Source organism: Puma concolor, chromosome B1 (genome assembly GCF_028749965.1).
Source record: "Puma concolor isolate L17-30 chromosome B1, mPumCon1.1.hap2, whole genome shotgun sequence".
Lineage (NCBI taxonomy): Eukaryota > Metazoa > Chordata > Mammalia > Carnivora > Felidae > Puma > Puma concolor.
The window spans coordinates 62,804,463-62,832,028 of record NC_141670.1 but is presented as its reverse complement, the minus strand read 5'-3'; the positions used below and the strand labels follow the sequence as shown (position 1 = coordinate 62,832,028).

Genomic DNA, 27,566 nt, shown 5'->3' with positions numbered 1-27,566 from the left:
TAGCCTTCGTTATGTGTTACACTCAACGTATCTGTGACCTGAAAAACAACAGATATACTTTTCACTTCTTTATTAGATTAATAATTTGTAACTCCAAGGTAATTATCATTAACTATACATTTCCATTGTTTCTTTGTGATGCATTGAAAAATATCAGCCGTTTGTCAAATTCATATTTAAAATACTGTGGTTCTAGATGAGTATTAAATCTATTTTACGTTTAATTCCCTGGGAGTTTAGGTTGGTGGGGACGATGTTTGCTCAGGGAAAGGGGAGGTAAAAACATTATATTATAATAAAGAGCTGCTGTGGTACTATCAAGAGACGGTAACACATTCGTAGTTTACCTAATGTCCTAAACATGATCATCTTACAAAGTCATAATTTACAGAAGATCACCTATTTTAATAGACATGCTCTATCCACATTGAAAATGTTATTTCAGAGATCTAATAATGCTTTAAATGTAATGATATATAATTATGTGTTCAAAGTTCAATAATTCATTATATTTATTAGAAAGTAGGCATGTAAACCATGGCGATATTATATTTCACAAACAAAATTGAAAGATTTTTGTTTGTTTGTTAAAATTTACTCTTGGTGGGGCGCCTGGGTGGCGCAGTCGGTTAAGCGTCCGACTTCAGCCAGGTCACGATCTCGCGGTCCGTGAGTTCGAGCCCCGCGTCGGGCTCTGGGCTGATGGCTCGGAGCCTGGAGCCTGTTTCCAATTCTGTGTCTCCCTCTCTCTCTGCCCCTCCCCCGTTCATGCTCTGTCTCTCTCTGTCCCAAAAATAAATAAACGTTGAAAAAAAAAAATTAAAAAAAAAAAAAAATTTACTCTTGGAGTATTTGATAAAACGTATTACTGGATTTATTGTAACAAACTCTTTAGAAAGAAATTTAGCATAGGGATCAAGAGTCATTTACAGCGACTATTCTAGTTGTCTCAGAAATCTCATTCTTGAGACATATTTATAAAGAGATATTTCAAAATCTGGAAGAAGGATTTCAGTATACTATGATAGTGATAGAAATTAGAAACAACCTAATTTTGTGACAGGAAGAAAATGGTAAATAAATTATATCAAATACACTTTGTGGACTTTTCCACACGGTAGAGATGGTTTAAAGATTCTGTGGTGTATAAAGTTGTATGTGACAAAACATTAATGGAAATCTAGGTACAAACTATCTGGACGCTATGCATACAGCTAAGCATGTGAAGGGGAACAAACCTGAAAGTTGCTGTATAAAAATACCAAGAATGTTTGTGCTAAGGTGGGAAGACGGTGCATTATAGTTTTTGTCCAATTTCTTTCAATTTTCAAATCAAATACAAAAATAACTTTAGAAGAAAAACACATAGCATATTTCTTTTTTTTTTTTTTTTTCAACGTTTATTTTTATTTTTGGGACAGAGAGAGACAGAGCATGAACGGGGGAGGGGCAGAGAGAGAGGGAGACACAGAATCGGAAACAGGCTCCAGGCTCTGAGCCATCAGCCCAGAGCCCGATGCGGGGCTCGAACTCATGGACCGCGAGATCGTGACCTGGCTGAAGTCGGACGCTTAACCGACTGCGCCACCCAGGCGCCCCCACATAGCATATTTCTAACTGTTACCCCAAATGTTTCTAAATTTGCAAACATTTACCTAATAGACTTTGACCTTTGAGAGTGAAGAAATTTTTAAAGTCATCTCTTTCATTAATTACTTCATAAATACTAATACAGGTTAATAATCCTAATGTAAGTATTTTCAGTTGATTTAAATTTTATAATTTTAACTTTATAGTTATTTAATAGTATTATCTTATTATAGACAATGGAATAAATGTGTTATTACTGTATTGTGTATGTTAATTGAGAGATATGAAGTCCTAAGTGATTCTATTTGTAACCAGCATTCTAAATATTTCAGAAGTGACTATAAGTTTATGAAAACAGAGGGAAGAATATAACATGTTCAGCTATTTTTTCCACAGTCTTGTACTAGGAATAATTACCAAGGAATTCAATAAATAGAAGAAACAACATTTGATAGTAGGTAATTCCATATTATTTGGAAACAAAAATTATTCAAAATCTAGCTTTCTTGCAGCTAAGTGATACATCAAGAATAAAAAGACAAGAAAATATGTTTAGATTTTAAATGTGTACAGTGAAATCAAATATTTATAGCATCATTTCCAAAAGAGAAATATTTAATAAAATAATCACATAGATATTCCAGTTATTTTCGTACACAGCTTCTCATTTCATTTTTTTTTAAGTTTATTTGAGAGATAGAGAGCACATGCAGGGTAGAGGCAGAGAGAGAGGGAGAGAGAGAATCCTAAGCAAGCTCTGAGTTGTCAGCACTCACAAAACTGTGAGATCAGGATCCGAGCCAAAATGAAGGGTCAACACTTAACCAACTGAGTCACCCAGGGGTGCCAATAGCTTCTCATTTTATTTTATTTTTAAAAAAATTTTTTTCAACATTTATTTATTTTTGGGACAGAGAGAGACAGAGCATGAACGGGGGAGGGGCAGAGAGAGAGGGAGATACAAAATCGGAAACAGGCTCCAGGCTCTGAGCCATCAGTCCAGAGCCTGACGCGGGGCTCGAACTCACGAACCGCGAGATCGTGACCTGGCTGAAGTCGGACGCTTAACCGACTGCGCCACCCCAGCACCCCAAGAGCTTCTCATTTTAAATAAGCACTTTATAGACCTAAGAAATGGAATCAGAAGAATGACTTTTAAGAGAACTTATTAGCAAAATAAAGAATTCTGTCACTTACATGTTGATGAAAATAAGAAACCATCACAATAAGTTATGATTTAAAATCTTAACATTAACATAATAAAATCTTTCCTTAGACATGAAAAATGCTATAGCTTGAACACTTAGGAGTTACTACTATATTAAACAGCAGAAAGTCCACAAGGTCCACCACCAAAATCAAAGTGTCCTATACTGTACTGATTTCGAATATATTCTAAAAACAACATAATGAAGTACTAGGAAAGCTAATAAGGAAATAAGGACAAAGTCATGATATAAAATTGTGTACCTCTTCAGTTTTTTAGCTAAATCAGAAATGGCATAAGCATTTCCTAAAAGATGATCTGGTCAAACAATATGTTACTGTTATCTTTTTTAACTGAATGAGGTTTGTTTTTCAGTTAACACTAATACCTTACTTCATATGATAGTAAAACCACACTTAATTTTGCACAATTTTATACTTGAACACAAGGACATAAATCTGCACAGATATACATGATATAGTTTACTTATTTTATGTGGTTAAGCAAAGTTAACTGTATTCTTCTCAGAAGAAAGTTATTTTTTTTAAATGGATTAAACTTAAAGGAAATATTAGTAGGATTTTATGCCTGCAAAAGCAGCAATATTTGTCAAACTTGATGGGTTTTTAAAAATTTAATTTTAGCATTCATTATTTGAAAAGACTGTTAAAAATGATTTGGCCGATAAGAATTAAACATTCTTTCTTCTTTAGGTGACGATGTATTGGTGAGAATTAAATTAGAGTTAAGTATTAGAGAATTTGGAGAATAAAGTTCATTTAAGAGCAGTCTCTCACAGATCAAGTACTGATGGACCCAGTGACTTGCTCAGTGACCAAAATGGAATAAAATCCAACTTTCCTGATTTCCAGTTTGTCTGTGCAGATGTAGAAGTCATAAAATGTGTGACTTTTCTACCTCTAAATTCAAGTGATTTCAGCAGACATGCTCTTCATTTTCTCCAGCTTTCACTGCATACAGTTACTTCTTTAAGGAATTTTTTAAAATGTTTATTTATTTTTGAGACAGAGAGAGACAGAGAGTGGGAGAGGGGCAGAAAGAGAGGGAGACACAGAATGTGAAGCAGGCTCCAGGCTCTGAGCTGTCAGCACAGAGCCCGATGCGGGGCTCGAACTCATGAACTGTGTGACATCATGACCTGAACCAAAGTCGGATGCTTAACTGACTGAGCCACCCAGTCGCGACCTCCTCCCCTGCCCCCCGCCTTTCTTTTAAGGAATTTTTTTTTAATGTTTCCTAGTTAGTTCTATACCTTGTTCCTCCTGTACACCAGCTCTCCAATGGAATGCTTGTAGATATTTTTAGAAATTCAGCCTGATATTATTCTAAGAAAACTTCAAATGTTAATGTGATTAATTTCAAATAATTAAACAATTGAAACTTTCCTATGATTTTGCAAGTTTTTATTATTAATGATACTTAAAGTTTTGCATGTTTTGGAAAGAGCGAATTGTCCTAGTCATAGCTCTCAGTAGAATTTACTAGTGCCATTGTTTCCTCAAGATTTTTTTTAAAGTTCTGGTTAGTTAACAGACCGTGTAATATTAGTTTATTAGTGCTGTTCTGAAGATGATCACTTACTGTTCTATGTTAAAACTAGAATGTGCCGTGTATATGTGCGCATATGCAAGGGAGTGTATGTGTTTATGCGGGAGTGTGCATGGGCCTGTGTTTTATCTTTTGTCATTTAGTGTGAGTATGTCTGCTCATATATGTTTCTGTTGTGTTTGCATGGACCCTTTACTTTTTTTTCCCCTACAGACAAGGAAGCTTTCTGCAAAGAGAAAATTTTTATTTTTGAATCTTGCAAGAATTTGATACAGGTTACCACTTCAGTTCCATCCAGTATGTATTATTCATAGACTGATGGCTTCTGATAGTCTCAGAGATACTCTGAAGGCCTCTGATGGGAAAATGCCACCTCCTTTTTTCCTAATAATGGACCTTTCCTTTATCTAACATGAAGGAATGGAAAGCAGATACGTCCATTCCAAAGAAGGAGGCTAATTTCCATCTGCAGAAAATAAATGTTTTATTTCTACTCAACAAAACATTTGTTTCTCTCACTAATAAAAACTATTTTTAAATTTTTGTGCCTACAGTATGAAACTACTGGAAAATTGCAAATAAGTTGATAGAATTCTCAATTATTAAATTTGTTATGCAGATATTCTGAGAAATATTTAAAAACCCCATTCTCCTCCCTTCTCTCTTTTGGATTTTCCTTGTTCAACATATTTGTACTTTGTGTGTCCTAGGAGGAGAAAAGGAAAGTGAAATATAATCATGTGTGCTAATAGTTTGTATCTCTAGTTTGATGACTTCCATATATAAGAAGTCCAGAATATATTTGTGCAATTTGTCTTTTACGATGCTATTTCTTATGAACAGATAATCAGATATTACATTCACTTTAATTAGAAGAGTTTATTTACTTCTATTGAAACAACTGTTTTTAAAATAAGCACACTGTATGCACTACTCCCTAGATAACAACATTAATTTAAATAAATAGCTTTCTTTGTCTCTCCAGTGTAAATTGTGTGCATAATTTTAAGTATTCCAATATTAACTGAAAATTTCTCCTTTCATTTGATTATTTGACACATGGAGGCACAGTTTTCTATGCTACTTTGCTGGGCATGATAACTTTACTGCTTTTAGTTGCTGTTTTGATTTTGATTAGTCTAGTTTTGAATTTTAGCTCAACTCTAGTGTGTATATATATATCTATATATCTGTATTTATAGATATATATAGTACATATATAAATATCTATACTGTATATACTATGGAAATGCATGTATAGTATATATATATAAATATATATATAAATGTATATATAATATATACATAATTATATATAAATATATAAATATATTAATATATACATAATATATAAATGTATATATAATATATACATTTATATGGTATATATAGTATAGATATTCTAACATTGTATTTTTATTACTCTTATTTTCCTGTGACATTGATTATATTTGGCACATCAGATGTGGAGATGAAGGCAGGAAACACCAATCAACAAGGAAACTGGAAAATAGTACGATGGTTACTTAGACAATAATGACCATATAAAATCTTCTTTCTCCTCTTTCTCTTCTTCCCCTCCTTCTTATTTTTCTGCTAAAATTATTTTTAAAAATTATAAATAAAAACTTATTTTTAATTTAAAACCAGCTCCAGATAAAAAGATAATTCCAGCAGTCCCTGCTATCATAGGGTTTGTCACTGAGCAGTTAATCTGTTCACCAGTCGGTTGTAAATGGGAACTCATTTTCTCTAAACTAATTTGCTTGCAGTTGTTAGATTTCCAAAGAACTCTCAGAAATCTGGTTGACCTAGGCTCAGTCAGTTAAGTGTCCAACTCTTGATCTTGGCTCAGACCATGATCCCATAGTCATAAGATTGAGCCCCACATTGGGCTCTGCATTGGGCATGGAGCCTGCTTAAGATTCTCTCCTCCTCTCTCTTTCCCCCTCTCCTGTGCCTGCCCACCCCCCCTTCCTCCCCCCCCCCGTTTCCTCTCTGAATAAATAAATAAACTTAAAAAAAATGTCTGGTTGACATATAGTACAACTAAAGTTCACTCTATCAAGTTTTGTTTTAAGTACACCAGACATTCATTATTTAAACATTTTCATGGGAAATACGTGTCTGTTTCAGAGTAAGTAATGCTGGCACCAGAAATTTTAACTTGGTTATTTCCCTTTAACAAAGATGAAGTGAGTTTCTACATCCACTCATATGTGTGTATACATATGAAGCATCTTAACTAAAGAGTCTCTGGAAAGTCACATTAAAATTAGCTGACACCATCATGGTAAGAAGTATGGCTTGCCATCCCCCTGTTTTGCAGAAGTCATTCATAACTCATAAACCATAATTTTCCCTGTTGACACAATTAAGAGAGTGGGGCTTTGAAATGATTTTAAATTTTTCTAAAATTAATTTTAGGAGGCTAATTCTATATTAACTTCTGATTTCTTATACATGTTGATGCACTGTTAGAGAACAATTGTCTTTATTCTACTCTTTTTTCTTTTTCTTAGGCTACATAGTAAGTAATAGAAGTGTAGGGGAGGTATTAAAGATAGCACATAAATCACAGATACATTGATTCTTATACATTCCTTAAAACTTTGGGACTGTCTGTATGCATTTTGAGTATTCCGATATTACCAATACATGAATGTATCCCATGTGTGTGCTATGTCATGTAATCAGTCTCCAAAAGTGAAAAAAAAAAGATGCATCCTTTAAAATTACTATCAGATTCTTTGATTAAAAAAAGTTTTTCCTAAACCCATTTCCATAGAGTGAATATTGATTTGATAAGAATACAAAAATAGCTTTAGCTATCTGGGTGCCACCATGAGCTCACAAATTCTCACTAGAAAAATCAGTTGACAGTATAAATTATGAATTTAGCCAACCTCTGATATAACTGTCATGTGTCCTTTTGTTCTCTGTGCTGTGGGAGTGATGAAAGTCTGAGTGATGTGTCATCATCTGTGTGTGTCAGGAGCAATCTGCCAGTTTTGACTTTAATGGACAAGCCAGCCATGGAATGACAGCTGAGTGACATAGTATGGTGGCTGATGCCTCTCACTGGATTGACTGCCTGCTAATCTAGTTTGGCTTTTTTCCCTGTAGTGAATTTGTTGGCTATTTCTTAAAGCTCATGTTTCCTATTCTAACCTTTGCTTCTAGCACACTAAAAGCCTCTTCAGGGTATTACTTATTAATAAACTGGTCTACTGGAGTATATTTGCTTAAAATATGTAAGTTAAGTTACTTCTTTAGGATAATCTAATGATACTTGTGTCTTGTTTTGTTTTATTTTGTTTTGTCTTGGACTGTTATGAAGTGTCCAGATTCATTAGTGCTAACCATAACGGCAAAGTTAACAAAAAAAAATCAACTGCAGTAGGTATGCTGAGTGATTTTTTTTTTTTAAGTGATTATACACAAGTTTTGGAACCTTGTTTAGCCTCTGTCTATACACCATGGCTAACGTATTAAAGAATTTCCCTCTACTTAAATGCCAGTTCTTGCAATTATTCAAACCACTCACAATTTTAAATTTATTTTTAAAAATTGGCAATAAATGTTTAAGATTAGTTGGAGAAAGATCCATTCATTTCCTCTCTCCTACTCAAAACTCCTACTCCAGCATCGGAGTGTAAGGCTACAGGTTGTCATCCTACAGCCAATAGTCTTAGACACTCAATTCATGGTATAAGGCTCCAAGCTAAACAAGGAGTGGGTAAAACTAAGACACTCTACTTATTTATTTATTTTTTTTATGTTGGGAACAAAGAAAGCTGTGACTTAGTTTACCCTTTGCCAGCGTTAACTGCAACTAAAAGACTCCCCTTTGATATCCTTTGTTTTTAAAGCTACTTACTAAAGTGTGGGGTTATCTTTTCACCAGACAAAGATGAATGCTCTAAGGATAATGGCGGGTGTCAACATGAGTGTGTCAACACAATGGGGAGCTACATGTGTCAGTGCCGTAATGGATTTGTGCTGCATGAAAATAAACATGACTGCAAGGAAGGTACGAAGGGAGTGTTCTTTTCTTGACAACATCCAGAATTTCATGCAGTTTGGGTAAAGCACTGCTTCCAAGTAGAGTTAATCATATCAATGAGTAATATCATTGTTGACTGTTCACATGTCAAAAAAAAAAAAAACAAAACAAAAAACATGTACGGTGTTCAGATATCCAAGCCTACTAATGGAAACTTCATAATACCCAAAAGTTCTGCACTTCACACACGGGTGGCATTCGAATAACTTTGTATAAACAGATATAGAAGTGGCTGTGATGCCATCTGGCAGCCAGAAAAGCACCACATTATCCCCAGGTCCTTGTAGAACAGACCCTGTAACAGTCTCCACATTTAAACTTAACTTCTGCTAAATGTTTTTCATTTGGTTTAATTTCCCTCCCCAAAATATCTCATCTATGCTACATGAGCGATGGCACTGTAAATACCAGTAGTATCAAACTCAAATGCCTACCAGAGGAAAGACATTTGAAAATGGTGCCATTTAAAGTTTTAAGTCATGATTGTGGCCAAAAAAAAAAAAAAAAAAAAAAAAAAAAAAAAGCATTCTAATAGCACAATATTAGTCTATTCATTTTTGGTCCTAAGCTCTCAAAATATTCTAATTTTATAAGAACAATTATCTGTATCTCCTTAACCAGTATGAGCTAGATGGAAACAAGAAATAGTTATTCAGTTCTGATTTCATTCTTAGAGGGTCTGCTCCTGAATTTTCTTTTCTTTTTTTTTTTTTTTTTTAAACATTTATTTATTTTTGAGACAGAGAGAGACAGAGCATGAACGGGGGGAGGGCCAGAGAGAGAGGGAGACACAGAATCTGAAGCAGGCTCCAGGCTCTGAGCTGTCAGCACAGAGCCCGACGCGGGGCTCGAACTCACGGACCGTGAGATCGTGACCTGAGCGAAGTCGGACGCTCAACCGACTGAGCCACCCAGGCGCCCCTGCTCCTGAATTTTCTACTTAAATTGGATTTGTGCCCATTTTGAAAGAATTACCGTGGCAGATTTTATAACTTTAGTTATTAGCACATACAGATTGGTATGTCTCTGGCTAGAATCACAGTTAGATAGCAGCTCTTTGTATTAACATTGGAATTGTACAGGATATCCTGAACTGACCCTTGTTTCATTCAGTTTCTTTCAAATATTGTCACATGTCAGGGTTTTTTTTTCTGCTTTTTCATTGAGCTAATGATATTACCCAGAATCATATGCAAACAAGAATTTCTTTTTTCCTTTTTTCACTTTCTATATGAGAAGATAAACCCATGAAGACTGATATTTGTAACTGAGTAAAGTTTTTTGTTGAATAAACAGGCTGGGGAATAGTCCAGTTATTTTGCAGCATTGGAAGATAATTCAGAAAAACAAAAAAAGAGAGAGGCAGCTTTTGCAAAGTATGAATATACCCTGTGGCTCACAAGTAGCAAATATAATTTAGATACCTTATTTCTCTGCTTATTTTTAAATATTTTTAAAAATTAAATATTTTTAAATATTTTCAAGAAAGGATTTCATAGGAAACTTAACACACAACAAAAAAACTCCCAGTCTAAGTTAGAATGGGTAGGGTGCTGCTTCATAAATTACCGAGAATGGACACAGCCTGAGGATATTAAATATTTTTTTTTCGATATTAAACGTTTTTGAAGTTTGATATAAACAATGTGGAGTAGTCTCTTTTAAGGTAAGGTTATTTTATTGTGAAAAACATAAAAGAAATTTCATATTAAATGAATGGAATAGTCTTTGAAATTAGTTTAAAAGTTATTTCCATGACTAGCAGCTGTTTACTTATTTTTCCCCTTAACGCTTCATTTTACTTTGATGACATTAGGGTTCATTTAGTGTAGCAGCTAAAACTATGATTCAGATATCAAGTGTTTACTTTAACTAAGGGTGAGGGAAAATGTAAATACATGATCCATAAAATGGCTTAATGATGTCAATTAGCTGTAAATGATGTTTCTGCCAATGGGAAAAAAATGAATTGAAGATGGTGTAGTCCACTGAATCCCGTTTGTGGCATTGCACTCAAATATTTTGTACATGCCAAGCGTTGATAGCTTTGATGTCAGTATATGTTGCTCTGTTAAAATCTGAGCTTTCAGATCTAGCAATTTAAAATAGTTCATTTTTGTAAGCATCTATCTGATTCATTGTAAACAATTTCATGTGAGCAAGAAAACAAACATTGCCTGATTATGCTCAGCAACATGTTTGCCAAGGCAGATGCCTGTGATAACAGAGATTGGCATGGTGATTAGTCAGTACTGAGGAAAATCTTTCAGCGGGATAGTGGGTAAATGGGCTACTTTCTTGCTAAACCAACCCTGGGCTAGATTTCCAGACTGACTTATATTATCGTTGTTGGCACAGCTGAGTGCGAACAGAAGATCCACAGTCCAAGTGGCTTCATCACCAGTCCAAACTGGCCAGACAAGTACCCAAGCAGGAAGGAATGCACGTGGGAAATCAGTACCACTCCTGGCCATCGGATCAAATTAGTAAGTGAGCTCATCCTTCTTTCTATTAAGTGGACTGCCCATGTCTTTTGTGGCTAGCACACGGAGATAAGTTGAATGTTTATTTAATTGAATTGCATTAGTGGGCTGCTGGAAAATATTTTCTTTCTTATGCTTTCCTACTTACACTAAATAAATCCCTGATTTCCTAGATCAAGGTGACAGTAATGACAGCCATGTAGCTCTCATGTGGTGTTCTTATCCTGGATGCTTTAAAAGGCATTATCAGCGTTACTGCAAAACAGTAGGCTCTATTTCCTAACATGTTATTGGTAATGATATTTGCAAATGGGGAAAGTAAATGAACAAAAACACATCAGAAATTCAGCAAGAAAGAAATAAAATGACTATCGGCCTTAAACCCAACATAGCACTGGCTGTGCCCATTCTGTATACCTCATAAACAAAGCATATGTATTTTTTATAAAATTAATTTCGCCTTGTGGCTTGTGGAATGTCATTTTTGCATCACGTAGTTGCCCTTTTTTTAGATGGATACTGATATCCTTAGACTTCCTCTTCTTAAGGAGACACCACGGCTTACTGTGTCTGTGCATACACAGAATAGAGGCCATGTAAGGATAGAGCAATGAAGTGGCCATCTACAAGCCAGGAGAAGAGGCATGACCAAACCTGGTAGCACCTTGATCTTGAAATTCTAGCCTCCAGAACTATAAGACAGTATTTTTTGTGTGTTTTAGCCACTCAGTTTATGGTAGACTTTATTCTGTGTATGCACAGACACAGTAAGCTGTGGTGCCTTCTTATCTTCTTACAAGGACACTAGCCCTATGGGACTAGGGCATCACCTGTATGACCTCATTTAATTTTGATTACCTCCCTAAAAGCCTTATCCCCAAATGCATGCACACTGTGAATTAGGGATTGAATGTATGGATTTGGGGAGAACACAATTCGGTCCATAACACCATCTCTTTGCTGAAATTTCCCAACTGTTTGTATGTTGTCTGTAGTGTTACTAGAATCTTTTGCCTATTAATCATAGTTACTTTAAATTCCATTTCATAGTTTAAACATAGGGGTCATGTCTCAGTGTGTTCTGTTGGTTATTTTCTCTCTTAGTGGTGCGATTTTTTTTTTTTGGTTTGTTTTTCTTGCCTTTTTGTATGTCATATAATTTTTATTAAATACCAGACATTATGTGGATAACAGTAGAGACTTTATGTCTGGAAGTAGACACATCTCTTCTGGAGGCTATTAGCACATGTGTGGGTACAGCAGGGGCTGGTGTTGAGGAATCTAGTCAGTAAAGCTGAGTGTGGGTTTTCTAGTTCCTACCATCACCTTCAATGTGACATTGGCCTTGAATACCTTTTTCTTAGATTGGAGGCTGGGATTTCAGAGGCATTTTGCAATACTGCTACTTTAGCTTCCCTGTTCATCTCCACCATGACTTATTTCTCTCTCCATACTTTTCCTTCCCCCAGTTTCTAGTTCCTTGGTATTTGCTGCTCCGGTGGGGAAGGCAAGGGGTTCTCTGTTGTCTTAGTACAGCTTGCACCTTAAACAGGCCCCGATTGTTGAGGTCTTGGAAATGGCCTTCCTCAGCAGTCCTGCCTCTTCTCTCTGTGGTGACCAAACTCCATCTTCTATCTCTGGTTGGTCTTCCATGAGAGAAGACCTTCTATAGTGGTAGCAAGTCTCTATTGTTGCTGCCTTAAGAAACCTGTGACCAGCAGTTCCCCAGGGGAAAAAGTGGCTCGTTGTGTTGTGTTGTTTTTGTTTTTTTTTCCTGTCATTGTCGTTGTTGTTTTACCTTTCCCCTGGCTTCGGTGAGTCTTTGTCCTTGCCCTGGTGGTGACGGTTTTCTTTTCCTTTCCCAGAGGTTTACAGTTTGTTTTTCAGAGAAAAGCTGCCTCTGGGCAGTGACCACTTTCCTCCTCTAAGCCTGCAACACTGAGGAAAGCATTTGGCCTTCTCCTGCTGTGCCCACAGTTTCTCTCATGAGCAGGAGATTGAGGTCCATGGAGAAGAGACTGCAAGTGGGTGCAAACTCCCCTATGTCTATAGCTCCCAGGGGCTCTGGACTCTTCCCCTAGTCCACACCTGACCTCTACCAGTTTATTGCAAAGACTTCTTACCTAGTTATATGGCACCCAGCATCTCTTCCTTTCAGGGTCTGCCACTGGTGAACAGGTGTTTGTGTCTCCTCTCTCCTTGGAGGAGGCTGAGATTCAGTGGACTGCATATTACTTGGTTGACTAATGACGTCAGCTCTTTGACGTATTCAGCAAAGTGATCTTTAAAGTTGACATGGGTTTTTCTTGTTAGGGTAGAAGCAACACTAGTTCCAGCTATCTATATCCAAGGAGAAATAGAACTCTTGATCTACCCCAATTTAAACATGACAGTATTTTATTCTTTCTTAGTTATATACCTTTCAGCTTATTGAACACCCCTTCCAATTCTAGGACAGTACATTCCTTCACAAATTGCAAGCTTTAATTTTCATGCAAATATTCCACTTGAGGGTCAGAACATAAAGCATGTTTGTCAACAATAGTCATGCCTGCTCGTATCCTAAGAAGGAATTTCCCGGAAAGAAAACAGAAGCTCTAGGCAAATGTTGATTGCATTTGACTTTGTGATCTGTGTGGTGTAGTTATGGTCTAAAGCCAGGCTTTCTCAGATATTAGCATTCATCAGAATTACCTGGACAGCTTGTTAAACACACATTACTGACACCCCAAAGTTTCTGCGTTGAAACATAATACTAATTCCAATTCCCTTATCCTATTAATGGTGTTCATACAAAACCTAACTCTCAATACACTCTAAGAGCTAGAATCACTAGAAAGTGTGTCATAACATTAGCTACCAACTTCAAGTGATATTTCAGTTCTGTAGTTTTTAATTCTTACTATTTCAACATTATTGCTTTTGTTTACTGTCATCGTTTCCCTACTTGTTATATAACTACTAACTAATCTACTTTAAAACCAAAATCACCATCTGTAGCAGGTAGCAACCAATGGACGTTTGGCCCACACTGTTTATAATTCCACATCACACCATTCAGTCACTTTCCTGTATGGTTAGACATTTATTATATAGGAGATTTTTATCAAAAAGATACAGTGTTCCAGATAAATGCATTTTGCCTGGTTCCTTTGAAATTCTTAATTTTCATGGAAGAACTGAAACCCAAACTGAATTTGGAAAATGGATTCCAAGGAAACTTGAAAAATTATTAAATTTTTTAATGCCCTTAGGCCAAGAACTGCTGATACATACTCAGCTACAAGCTAGTCTCTTTATTATGGGCTAAGGCAAAGAGAAAAAGTAAGGAAAACATTTGATCTCTCTTCAGTGCATCTTGAAGCTTTCTTTACAACTCATATATTGTTACCCTTCTTTACTTAGGCTGCATGGAAAAATAAACATTTCTAAATATTTCACATATTCATAGAGAAGCAAAGGAAATTATTCCTAAATACAATTTCATGAGATATAAAGAAAGCCACCATATTTGTGAATTTTAAGAGACCTGCTGTTCTTTCTAGCACAAACATTCCTTTAACTTGATACTGAGTTATGTTGGCTGACATGCAAGTAATCATTTGTGGGTAAAACCAACCTTTCTCTGTGTTTGAGATAAACATATTTTAGTTAATTTGGTTTATATATAAGACTACAAATATCGAGCCTATTTAGACAGTGTTGGAATGATGGAGTAAAACGAATAATAAAATCCAACGCCCTTTGAGAGATATGAGCATTCTTGTGCACAATATTTACTTATCATGAATATATTCTTTTGGTTCATATTGTGATAATCCCTATATAATGTATATTAGTGTACAATAATATAAGGGCTGAGCTATATATAAGGAGTGGTCAGTTTATTACAGATATGCAGAAATTTAAAGCTTTTGGCATTTTAATGCAACTATTTTATGTACTGTTTTAGTTATCTATTGCTTTGTAACAAATTAACCCAAAGCCTCATGGCTTAAAACAAGCGCTCTCCTGTGCTTGATGATCTGTACTCTCCTGACAGATTTACTCTGTAGAGTCCAGAATGTATAGCCAGAATACTATTCAGTTGTTGTATATACCACCTGATACACAAGCAGAAAATCTTCAAAGGCGATTTTTTTGAGGGGGGGGGGGCACCTGGGTGATTCAGTTGGTTAAGCATCCAACTTTGGCTCAGGTCATGACCTCACGGTTTGTGAGTTTGAGCCCCCCATAGGGCCTGTGCTGACAGCTCTGACTCTGGAGCCTGCTTCAGATTCTGTGTGTGTGTCTCTCTCTCTCTTTCTCTTTCTATCTCTCTCTGCCCCTCCCTGCTCACTCTCTCTCTGTCTCTCAAAAAACAAAACAACAAAACACAATAAAATAAACGTTAAAAAAAACGAGAAAAAATTTAAAAAGGCAAATGTTTTAAAAATATTTTTTTAATATTTATTTATTTTTGAGAGAGAAAGAGAGAGAGAGAGAGAGAGAGTGTGCAAGCAAAGGGCAGAGAGAGAGGGAGACACAGAATCCGAAGGAGGCTCCAGGGTCTGTCAGCACAGAGCCCAATGCGGGGCTTGAACTCACCAGCTGTGAGATCATGACATGAGCTGAAGTCGGTCGCCCAACCGACTGAGCCACCCAGGTGCCCTAAAGGTGATTGTTTAAAAAATGACACAGTAAATACTGTTCAATAGTATAAAGCAACAATTTTAATACAATAATAGCCTAAATTATGTCTATAGTACATAATGAACATACTCATAATTTTTGTCCTTAAATCATGAATTGACCATTATAAAACGAAATATAAAAATTAAGTAGAGTTGTGTTTATGGATGATTACACCAGTTCTTAAAGATATTTTTGTACATTCTTTTATATACTTTTTTTGATACCTTCTCTGATCTTTAGAAAACCTTGAAATACTGTCTTCATGTAAATGGAGTAAGCTGGAGAGCTGGGATCCTGAGAGCCTGATAGTGTGTTTTAAAAAGTTGTAAAATAGGCACTCTCTCATACGCAATTCCACAAATAAAAACATAAATGTTCTCAAATTTGCCTTTTCTTAAGAGTGCTCTCCAGATAATAAAATGTAGCTTCACAGGGTACTTCTTGCGCCTCACAGCATCATGCTTGGACTAAAGAGCACTGAGAACTAATGTCAGTATAATGCCTAATGGTTTCAAAGTGGAATCATGCATATTATCTCAAGTTGGGCTCACAAATGACACTTGTGGAGAAGGATGCAGTTTAGGGGGGTTGGCAAGTGTGTAAAGCTGGCAGGGGTCTAAGGACCTTCAAGCCCAAGATTCTTTCTGTACCTTTTACTTTATTTTGTTTTATTTATTTTAGCATCCTGCATCAGAGAGAAAAAAGATCCATAATTGCTACATATGTGTGCATATATACTAATTTCAATGGGAAGTGTTAATAAGACAAAGTTATATCGATGAAGTAAAATGAACATACAACAGAGAAATAAAGAGAGATTCGGACCATATATATTTTGAATTTAAAGTGACTTGTGTCTAAACGTCAGGTTTCTACTTACTAGCCATCTTGAGATGATACTTGAGAAAGATACTCATCCTTTTAGTCTCCATTTCTAGATAGGAAATTGGAGATAATACTTAGGAATGTTGTAAGTGTATCAAATGAACTTGTATATTAAGTATTTGGCATAATGCCCTGTAAAAGCCAATAAACACTGATATATGATATCCAAATAGCAATTAGAATTATGACAATGATCAATAATAAAAATTATATACCTTTTTATTGGGTAATTGAACCATGATCAAGTTTTTGGGCAGCCTTATGAAGTTGAAATTCAGTACCAACAATTAAAAATACAGCTAATAATTATTTGTCAGAAACTTTTTTCTTTAAAGAGCTGATAGGAAATAATATGGACTTCGTAGACTGTGTAGTTTGTGTTGCAACAATTTTAATTTGCTGCTTTGGTGTGAAAGCATCCACAGACAGTACACGAATGAATGGACGTGGATGTGTTTCAGTAACTGTTTAATTGCAAAAACAGCCTGAAAACTAGATTTGCCAGGCAGAATTTACCTAGTTTGTTAAGAAAGTCAGGGTAAAAGGGTTTGAAATCATGAAGTCCATCATTGTGGTTATTTTCCCTGAAATCACAGAGGGTGGAAATATTTAGCTCTTAATTTCTGTGGTAGACAGAATAATGTTCCTCATCCCCCAAAGATGTCCGTGTTCTAATCCCCAGAACTTGTGCACGTGTTACCTTATGTGGCAAAAGGAGCTGTGGTTAAATTAAAGATCTTGAAATGGAGAGATTATCCTAGATTATCTGGGTGGGCTTGACGTAATCGCAAGGGTGCTTACAAGACAGGAGCAGGAGATCAGAGAGGAGATGCTGTACTGTTGGTTTTGAAGATGGAGGAAAGGGATATGAGCTGAGGAATGAGAGTGGCCTCCAGAAGATGGGCAAAACGCAAGGAAACAGATCATCACCTTCCTCTGGAAGGTCTGGTGCTGCTCACCCATTTTAGACGTCTAACCTTCATAGCTGACAGGGAGTGAATATGTGTCATTTAAGCCACTAAATTTACGGTAATTTGCTACAGCAGCAATAGAAAACTAATACATTTGCTTTCTCTGTGTTTGTGTGTGTGTTTAACTAGGAGATGCTGACTATGTGATAATAGCTTTACAATAGAAAGAAACTTTGATTAAAAGGTAGTTGGGGGGAAAATGTTTTCTTATTAGAAAAGAGATCAAGTTCTGAATGAATAAGACGAGGATCTATTTTACTCCTGGTTTCCTCCTGTCTTGATTCTGGAGACTCATCATTACATTTTTGGTACTTTTTTAATGTTTTGAATTGCTCCACATTAAATAGAAAATAAAACAAAAACAAACCAACAAAACAGAAAGAAAATTCCAGGCATAGGAGCATATAGCAATATGTGCTCATGTCGTGTTTATTTGATTTATCCTATCCTGGAGTTTTGCGAAGTTATATAGTTGCAATTTATAGCTTTAGATATGGGATATTTAGAAAACAAAAGCACCTACAAATGTTACATAATTCTCCACTATAAATTCACAGAAAGTGTCTTTGACCACAGCTATAGAGGACTCATGGGGGGAAGAAAGTCATTTGAATCAGAAGGCTAGGGTCTGTATTCCATGCTGCAATTTTTCCCAGTGGCCTTTACTCCTTCCAGTATCTTGTGGGAAACCAACTGACAGTTCTTACCGAAGACAGGAAAAGACGAAGGATGGCTGGGCCCAGGGAGTGCTAAATCTTATCTCACAGCTGCTCAGATTGCATCAGCGTCTTTCATTCGCTCGCTTTTAATGGTCACGCTGGCTAAATTTTATTTTTGCATTGAATGCTATCATTTTATTTTCTTGTCCTTTATGAATATATATGGCAACTCAGGATGACTTTACCCTTTAGCCACCGCCTGTATTTTCAATCAAAGTACCTCTACAGATGTTCATGTGAGGCTGCATATGGAAGCCTGGCAGGGGGCCAGCTAGGTAGATTAGGCTTGCTTGGGAGTTCCAGAAACACATAGTTATTCTTTCCACAGCCCAAAATGAGAATTCAATTTTATTTCTTTTGAATGAGACTCCTTAAGCTCTTGGTTTGCCTTGTGGGAAATCCATTAGTACTTCTGATGAGAGCTCATGGTTATTTGCTCTGTTTTGTTTTGTTTTGTTTTGTTAAACTTAGATTAGTAACCTTAAAATCATAGAAATATAATCATGGAATGAGTAAGGTTTAAATGTTCGAATACTAAAATGCCTATAAAGTTTTAGTGTAAACACCTAAGAAAAATAAAGTACCAAAAAAGAGGGCAGTGTTTCAGCAGAAATCAGACTTTCTTACCGCTCCATACATCAGCTTTGCTTAGCTGTCCTGTTACCATTGTGTAGTTGAAGGATGTTTGGGGATTCTAAGTGTCTTCGGGGGTGCGAGGGAAGCAATTCTGTGACATTGATTCCTGGTGGCTGGAAATCTCCGTATTCTGCATTATTTAGATATAGATATTCATGGCTCAGGACGCATCATAAAAGAAAATAATAAACTGTGTGTCTCACTGTATCTTTAGGAATTCTACAAAAATATTTTTTGAGGTTTTCCCAGTGTCCCATGGACCCCTGTAATACCTTTCAATGGCCTAGAAATGTTTTTTATTGAGGCAATGTCACTACATATGGAGGTCTCTAATGTGAATATCTCTATGATATTAAGGGCCAGATTTATGAGATCTCGGCATGTGAATTGGTCACGCTTTTGCTTGTGTGGAAGCATTTGGGTTAGACTGACTTCTGGAAAAGGACCACCCAATCTTTGCAGATGAACTAACAAACTGCTACCAATTCCAGGAGGAGAAGTCACTAAGACCTTAATGAAGGAGAATTGTTTGCATCACTTGGGAATATGTCAGCTGCAAAACTTTTGCCTAATTTGACTCTTCCAGAGTCAGTCCGATTCCATTAGTAATTTGATAAAAAGCGGGAGCCAGTTGGCTCCAAACCAGGTGTCAGTATGCCCCCAGCCCACAAGCGCACTGCCACTCTGTGTGGTGTTGCTCTGTTCTGTAAAACAGATGTTATGATTCACTCCAGACATCCTGCATTTCATTAGGGAGTGAAATAGTCACTTAGTTATCTCATTCACTTACTTTTCAATGGACTGAACATGTGTGGTCTGTAAATTCTAATCCCATTTTAACTTTTACTTACAGGATATGCTTTAGAATGCCATCACCCCACCCCCACCCCCATCCCCACCCCCCCATCGTTCTTACAATTTTCACTTCTTCACAGTAAGTTTTTCTGGTCTTTTTAGATGAATGACTCTAAATCACATTCAAAAGAGATAGTTATTCAACATGCAATGGTTTTCAGATGTTGTCATTTTCCTGAAACAGTGTTGTTGTTGTTTTTTTCTTGAAATAACCCTGGTCTTATAATTCAGAAGCTTGGTTTCATATTTAATCCGCAGAAATTCTAAGTGAGGATAAGCCAATTTTCTCCTGTTGGTTTCTTAACAGTCACAAACTGACACTGAGACTGTGTATATGTCACAAAAGTCCTAGAAGCTGACTGAGTACCGTCTCATGAGATGCAGAAAACCTGAAGGGTTGGCCTTCTCCTTTTACAGCATTTCCGTCCGTGGGGTTGGCCATAAACATGGAATCGGTAGACAGGTAAACGAATGGACGTCCAGCCGACCATCCATTCAGAGTCTTCTATATCACTCATACACTGCGTCTGCTCTACTCCATTCTCTGCCACTGGATTGCAGAGAATCCCAGAATTCCCAGAAGGGGAAAACTTCAGTGATCACCCTGCTTTGAATGTTGTACTTCATGATAAATACACTCTGCTAAAGTCTCCTTGTTCACTGTATCTTTCCGCACTGTTTTTTGTTGGTTTGTTTCCAGTAAGACTCTTTGTGCTGTATTTAATCTTTTTCACACTATCCAGTGTCTTGGTAGAATGCAGCGAACAATCCTTTTTACCCATTATAATTATAATACATAATGACTCTCTGAGGCTCCTTGGTTATAACATTTTAATTTATACTTTTAAGTAGGATGCGGCGGAATATACAACAGCAGAGATCAGACCTCTTTCTTTTCTTTTGTTTCTTCTTTTAAGTAGCTTCCATTGCTTTCTCCTCCTCCCTAATTAATATAAATTGCTTCTTTCGTTTCTTCCCTTACTCCTCCAAAGTCAGTGATAGTAGACGGCAACGCGTTAAGAGATAGATAACTGTGGTCAGCACCAAAGGAAAACCATTCTTAATTCTTAGTCGATTTTTTCTTTCAAAATTACAAAACTGATGGTTTTAATTAAACTTAGAATTGTGACAGTTTCACCATATTGCATTAAATACGTGTCTGTAAAAAGTTTTGTGCAAATATTTTAAGCTGCAGAGACCACAACAACATTAGTGAATTTTTTGAGTACATGTTCTCTTTCTTTGGTGTTGTTTCCCTTATTATTTTGTTTCAGCTTTGCTCCATAAACTTTAGTGGAAGCTATAGTTTATTTCTTGAAGGCATGATGGTTTTCTCAGGGAAAGGAAAAAGCCTTAATTGGCGATGGCAAATAACCTAGAATTCCTGGAATTATTAATAGTTTGGACATTACTATTTTCAGTCTGTCTCGATTACACGTTCCTTTGTGATGTTTAATATGTGTTATACATTTAATGAATTTTCATTTTAAGAATTTGCTTCTGTACTTTGTTAAAGCATGGAAGTGAGGCTGCTGGCTGGCTGATGAACTCACAAGTGTAGGTAGTGTGCTACATGAGGGCGAGTCTTTCGCTAACACTGGTTTCTGGCCCAGTGAGTGGAGTTTGATAGTAATTCTTGCTACAAGTATAAAAAAATAATTAATTGGTCAGACTCATACATAAAAATTACTACGCAGGAAAATTAAAATAATTTTTAAAGGCATACTAAACTTGGCAAGACTCTAAATATTAAAATAAGTATACCATCTATCTTAAAAGTAAATTAACAATAATGTAGCCTAAAATCATATTAGGACTCTCTAATAATATGGGTTTGTAGGACCTAAATAAAGAAGCATATAGTGAAAAGTCCCTTTTAGTTATCCTATTAAGATTTACTGTGCTTAATTTTTGTGAAGATATAACAATAACTATAAGAGGTTTTCTGCTTAAGTGTCCCAAGGTACTTGTACACAAAGTACATCCAAGGTAGTATATGATGTTCAATAGTTTATGATCATCAAAACCAGAGGATTCAACTTTTTAAAAAAAATTAAAAATGTTAAAATTCAATTTTTGTTTTCTGATGCATTCAGTGTAAACTTAGAATTATATTCAGAATAAAATGTCACTTTGTGATTGCAATTTGTCTATATTTTGGAGTAGATTGTCATAGTAGATTTAGTTGAAATAGTTGAATAGTAGAATTTCACCTGGAGTTATTGCATTGTTTTCCTCCTTATGTTTTTGCAGAGATTTTACATCCTGTTGATTTCACACTCTTTCAGTAATGCTCCACATGGATTTATTTATTTATATGTCCCGAGCATGTTTTATTGATCTGTATTTCTGCTCCAAAGGAAAGAACCCATTTTGAGTGATATGTGATTTTTTATTTTTCTTTTCCTTTCTTCTTCTTCTTTCTTTTTTTGTTTTTAACCAGGCCTTTAGTGAGTTTGAGATTGAGCAGCATCAGGAGTGTGCTTATGATCACTTGGAAGTATTTGATGGAGAAACAGAAAAATCACCAATTCTTGGACGACTATGTGGCAGCAAGATACCAGAGCCCCTTGTGGCCACCGGAAATAAAATGTTTGTTCGGTTTATTTCTGATGCATCTGTTCAAAGAAAAGGCTTTCAAGCCACACATTCTACAGGTCAGCAAATCAGGGCCATGTTTCTCTTTCTTAAGATCTAGGTTTCTCTTCCGGGAATGAATGCAGTGGATCCTATAACAGGAACATTAACGAATCTCTGAGGACAGTAGAAGAAATCTCACTGGAGAATTTTGTAAAATATTTGAGAGCAATGTTGCATCCTACCTATATGTCTTTGTAGTTGAACATTAAAAGGAAATGCAATAATTTGATCTCATTCATGTTCAATGCAGTATGACCAGGTAGAATTATCTCTAAATATTTGTATAATATGTTCCATATTCACTTTGGCAGTTTGATTTATATGTTCTGTTTAACAGTTAAAAATCTATATCTTAGTATTCAAGAATTATGTTTATCTAACATCCTACCTGGTTACCTAGATTTTGAATTAATATATTTTTATAAATCTCAGTTTTGAGATTTATCTCTCTGTTTTACAGAGCTTCATTTGTTTTTCCCTTTATTTGGTATGCAACACAATCTTTTTCCTAATCCTAATCCCTAATTTGACTTTGTAATGAAAATCTTCAAGAAATAAAATATAATTTAGAAAAATATGGAAAATTTTAGGCAAAATGTAGAATAACATTTTTTATAACTTGGAGCCAGCCTAATAATATATTTCATAAATGTCTAGGAAATGTCCTTTTTTTTCATTCAGTTAAAAAATCAGTTGATTGTAGTTTCCTAAAGTCATTTAGCTTATAGTGCCACCTAGTGGCACTCATGATGCATAAACCGTTTAGACACTGCCTGGTAGAAATCTATCTTGGTGTAAAACGCACTAGAAATAGTATACATATTTTACCAGGAAACATTTTGAGTGTAGTAATTTTCATCATGGTTTCCTGATTTTTTGTTTGAATTTTTTAAATTTTATGTGAGAAATCAGAATTTTAATTATTCCATTATCCAATATTACTTTCCAGTTTAATACATTTTGTTATGAGCATTAGATTTATATTGAAGTCTATATGTGAGAAAGTGAATATTGTCCAGGGCGCCTGGGTGGCTCAGTTAGTTGAGCATCCGACTTCGGCTTAGGTCATGATCTCACAGTCCGAGTCGGGCTCTGTGCTGACAGCTCAGAGCCTGGAGCCTACTTCAGATTCTGTGTCTCCCTCTCTCCCTGCCTCTTCCCCACTCGTGCTCTGTATCTCTCTGTCTCTCAAAAATAAACATAAAAAAACATTTAAAAAAAAGTGAATATTGTCAAAATATTGATCATACTAGGAATTGTTGGACTCATTGATAATTCAAATTAATTGTTTCTCAGGATTAGTATAAATATTTATATTTAAAATTATTTATATATTTATATTTATATATATTATATATATTATGTTTGACAAAAATTTTTCATGGACTATAGACATTTCGTACTGATTTTCCACCCATTTGACATGTACTCTTTAAATATTTTCCTGATAACTTGTTATGCATTGAAGGGGTGGAATGATTGGAATCCCATTACTTCATCAATACTTTTCTGATAGCACAGAGTTTATGGCATATATATACTTACTTTAATATCCTGAGTATCATAAGTTCCAAGAAAGCAGTATAAAAATATGCTGTCAAAGTTCTTGAAATATCTGACTATATAACATTTTGAATTTTCCTGTCTATGAATTCCTCTTTCTTACGTTAGTAAAAACTTACTTTTATAGTATCTCATACTATCTCTTCTTACCTTTGGTAAGTAGAAGGATTAAGACTTATATCATGTTCTGGTATGTTGATACATTTGGGGTTTGGGTCTAATGATGCCATTACCTAGCTGGGAACGTTGGAAAGGATCATTTCTTTGGATCTGTTTCTTTATCTGTAAACTACTATTTAAAGTTTCTTATAGCTGTAAAACTCCACAACTTGTTAATTTTGCATGGCCTCTGCTCATGAACCCTATTTGCAGTGTTTATATAACCCTTAAGAACCCATTGTTAGGATCTAATTTCTCAATGAGATCACATATTGAGATCTAATGGTCTATATAGCATGCATTTGGCATTTAGGCACACACATGCACTTAATATATACACTTTACGTATACTGAATCCTCAAAAGACTATACGATGTGTTATTCTCATTTTTCAGATAAAGACTATACGATGTGTTATTATCCTCATTTTTCAGATAAAGACTATATGATGTATTATTATCCTCATTTTTCAGATAAAGAAATTTTAGAAATCTCTAAAAATTAATTAATCATTCAAATTCTCATTTTTCAGATAAAGAAATTGATTAATTATTTTTTAGAGATTTCTAAAATTATGTCAAAGCCTGAATTTAATCTTTATACTACCTATCTCCAAAGCTCACATACTTTCCACCATAGTATATTTTCTCTTAACGTAAAAGTTTCAGATTAGGAAGAAAAAGGATACCAAACTGGTCTGTTATTGAAGCAATGGTAGAGATTGAATTTTTCCTTATGTAAGTTTTAAAAAAACCCTCTGTTTAAAGTATGTAACTGGCTAGGCCTATTTTATTGCCCTGTTCTGTTCACATTCATTCAAATACCCAATTGAGCAACGTGAGTCCTGTTTTCATTAGGTGAAAACGTACCCTGGATATCTTTTAATCCGGCCCTGTCATCTCACAGTTAAGGATTCTGAACAAAAACTTAAATGCCTGAAGTAGAACAAAAAAAATAATAGTTGGTATTAGAATCCTGGCTTCTTAACTCGGGCTCATTTGCTGTTATCAAAATTTTTCATATTATCTGTTTGTATTTGTTTTTTCTTTATGCATAAATTTTTGCTCTCCCTTAACCAGGCATCTTTTCTGGGTAGATTTGTTTTATACTGTTACTTTCTAATAGCCATACATGTTGAAATCCTCTGAGGTGCTGCCTCCCATTTATGTCTCCTAAAGCTTTCTCTTTAATAAGTTAATTTATCCCATAGTCTTTCATCACATATTTATTTGACACCTGCTGTGGATAGACTGTAAGGTATTGGTAATTTATAGCAAAAAATTTAGCAATTTGTGGGAGTTGATAAGGAAATAGAAGGAATCCCTGCCTGTTGACAGCTTACAGTCTGGCAAGTTAAACTTCTGATTTTCAGATGTTTCTGTACTTAGGATTTTTCAGTCAATTTCTACTGACAAGACAGCCAAGTCCAGTACTACCTCAGTCAATTTTTTCTACATGTATAAAACTCTTATTCATTATTTAACTGCTTCTAGAATATCTGTAACTCTTATTGATGGGCCCTGAAATACACCTTTTAATTTGCTTGAGTAAATTTATATATATTTCTGTATAAAATTTGAGTTTTATCCACAAGTTTCTAATACCATGAATTTTGAAGCCAGCCGATGAGAAATATTGCTCTAATATGGTTTTATGGCTACTTTTTTTCACAAGTAATGCTATGTAAAAAAAATCCACGAGTAATGGACTTTATTGGGAAGAGTCCTTTTCATTCTCTGATAGTGTCCAAATTCTAAGCCTAAATATATTTTAATCAGGTAACAAATGGTATTCCACTACCCTTAAATAAACTTATGAAAGGAAACAAATCCTCCGGTAAAAAAAAAAAAAAAAATATATATATATCCTGTGTATTCTCTCAGAGGATATGGCTATCATATAGAAAAAGGGGGAAATGTGAAGAGAAAATAATATTTTAAAACATGGTCAATCTGGGGCGCCCTGGGTGGCCCGGTCGGTTAAGTATCCAACTTAGGCTCAGGTCATGATCTTGCAGTTCACAGGTGTGAGCCCTGCGTCGGGCTTTGTGCTGACAGGTCAGAGCCTGGAGCCTGCTTTGGATTCTGTGTCTCCCTCTCTCTCTGCCCCTTCCCCACTCACGCTCTGTCTCTCTGTCTCTCTCTCTGTCTCTGTCTCTGTCTCGCAAAAATAAATAAACATTAAAAAAAAAAAAGAGTCAGGGAGGCAAACCATAGGAGAGTCTTAACTACAGAAAAGGAACTGATGGTTGATGGAAGGGGGGTGGGTGGGGGGTTGGGCAAAATGGGTGATTGGCATTAAGGAGGGCACTTGTGATGAGTGTTGGGTATTGTATGTAAGTGACGAATCACTAAATTCCACTCCTGAAACTAATATTACACTATATGTTAACCAACTAGAATTTAAATAAAAACTTGAAATATTAAGAAAATAAATGAATAAAATAAAACATGGCCCGTCTGGTAGGACTTCTTTCCTGTAGCATACAACATCATACTATTTATCAATGACATTAAAAAAAATAAAATAATACATTATTAAACTTCTTAGCAAGGAAATTATTTTGATCTAACTCAATTAAATTAGAATGTCCACTAAAGGCATTTGTAGGTCAAGTTACAGGACCTCTTTGGGAATTTAATACTTTATCAGGAAACAAACAATCATGTCTTTCCAAATTAAAAGGAAAGTTACCCCCAGGCTTCTCTTCCCTTCTTGTCACCTATCTTATGCAGCTTTATTTTCATTTTCCAGAATTCTGTAGAAGATGTTCTGGCAGCTTATAAAGTACATTCAAACAATTGATTTAAAAACAATATTGCTGACATGCTACACTACTTTTATATTGTTCCAACTTAGTAAATGAACAGAATATTTGCAGGGAGTGTATTTACCTAAAAAACCTCCTTTATAGGGACCATATTAAATGATACATGAACTAAATTTTGAAGAATTGCCACAAGGATTCTCAAAGACGCTTGTAAGCAATTGCCCTCATTCTGCCTGTTATTTTCTGCGTATGGAATTTCTCTCAGGGCATATTAAAATCACACCTCTTCTGCATATAATATTCAAATGTTTGTTCTTAAAAATTTTATTCTGTGGACTAAATTCTGTCTCTGTCTCTGTCTCTGTCTCTTTTTCACTGTTGGATCATTAATTCCAGATTTATTAGTTTGAGCAGTGATCCATAGGAATGCAGTTGTGCTCTGAAACGGATAAACGAAAGCTGGTGAACTTTCTGAAACATTTTTAGTCACCCTTAAGTGTAATTTATTTATTTTGAATATTGCCGTTTTCTAGAAATTTTCAATAAAACCCAGTTATAACCCTTCACTGTCATTTTCAGCTTCACAAACGTTTCATGAAATCCCCTTTCCATTTTTGTTTAATTTTTTTAAATGTTTATTTTTGAGACACACACACACTCACACACACACACACACAGAGCCTGAGTGGTTTCATGAAATCTCCCTTTCCATTTTTGTTTAATTTTTTTAAATGTTTATTTTCAAGAGAGAGAGACACACACACATACAGAGCCTGAGC

At 35.4% G+C, this 27,566-nt stretch overlaps 1 protein-coding gene and 1 non-coding gene across 5 annotated transcripts in view; both read left to right on the top strand.

Annotated features, from left to right (window-relative positions):
- Positions 1 to 27,566, top strand: part of TLL1 (tolloid like 1) — a 216,667-nt gene that overhangs the window by 181,651 nt on the left and 7,450 nt on the right. For all 4 annotated transcript variants that reach the window (XM_025921513.2, XM_086703920.1, XM_086703921.1 and 1 more), the window contains 3 exons: positions 8,274 to 8,399; positions 10,791 to 10,918; positions 22,099 to 22,312. In XM_025921513.2, coding sequence (XP_025777298.2) covers positions 8,274 to 8,399; positions 10,791 to 10,918; positions 22,099 to 22,312 — 468 coding nt within the window. The remainder of the gene's footprint in view (positions 1 to 8,273; positions 8,400 to 10,790; positions 10,919 to 22,098; positions 22,313 to 27,566) is intronic.
- LOC112859191 (small nucleolar RNA SNORA62/SNORA6 family) lies at positions 21,155 to 21,302 on the top strand. Its single transcript, XR_003223490.1, has one exon. It is a non-coding gene; the product is annotated as a small nucleolar RNA SNORA62/SNORA6 family (small nucleolar RNA).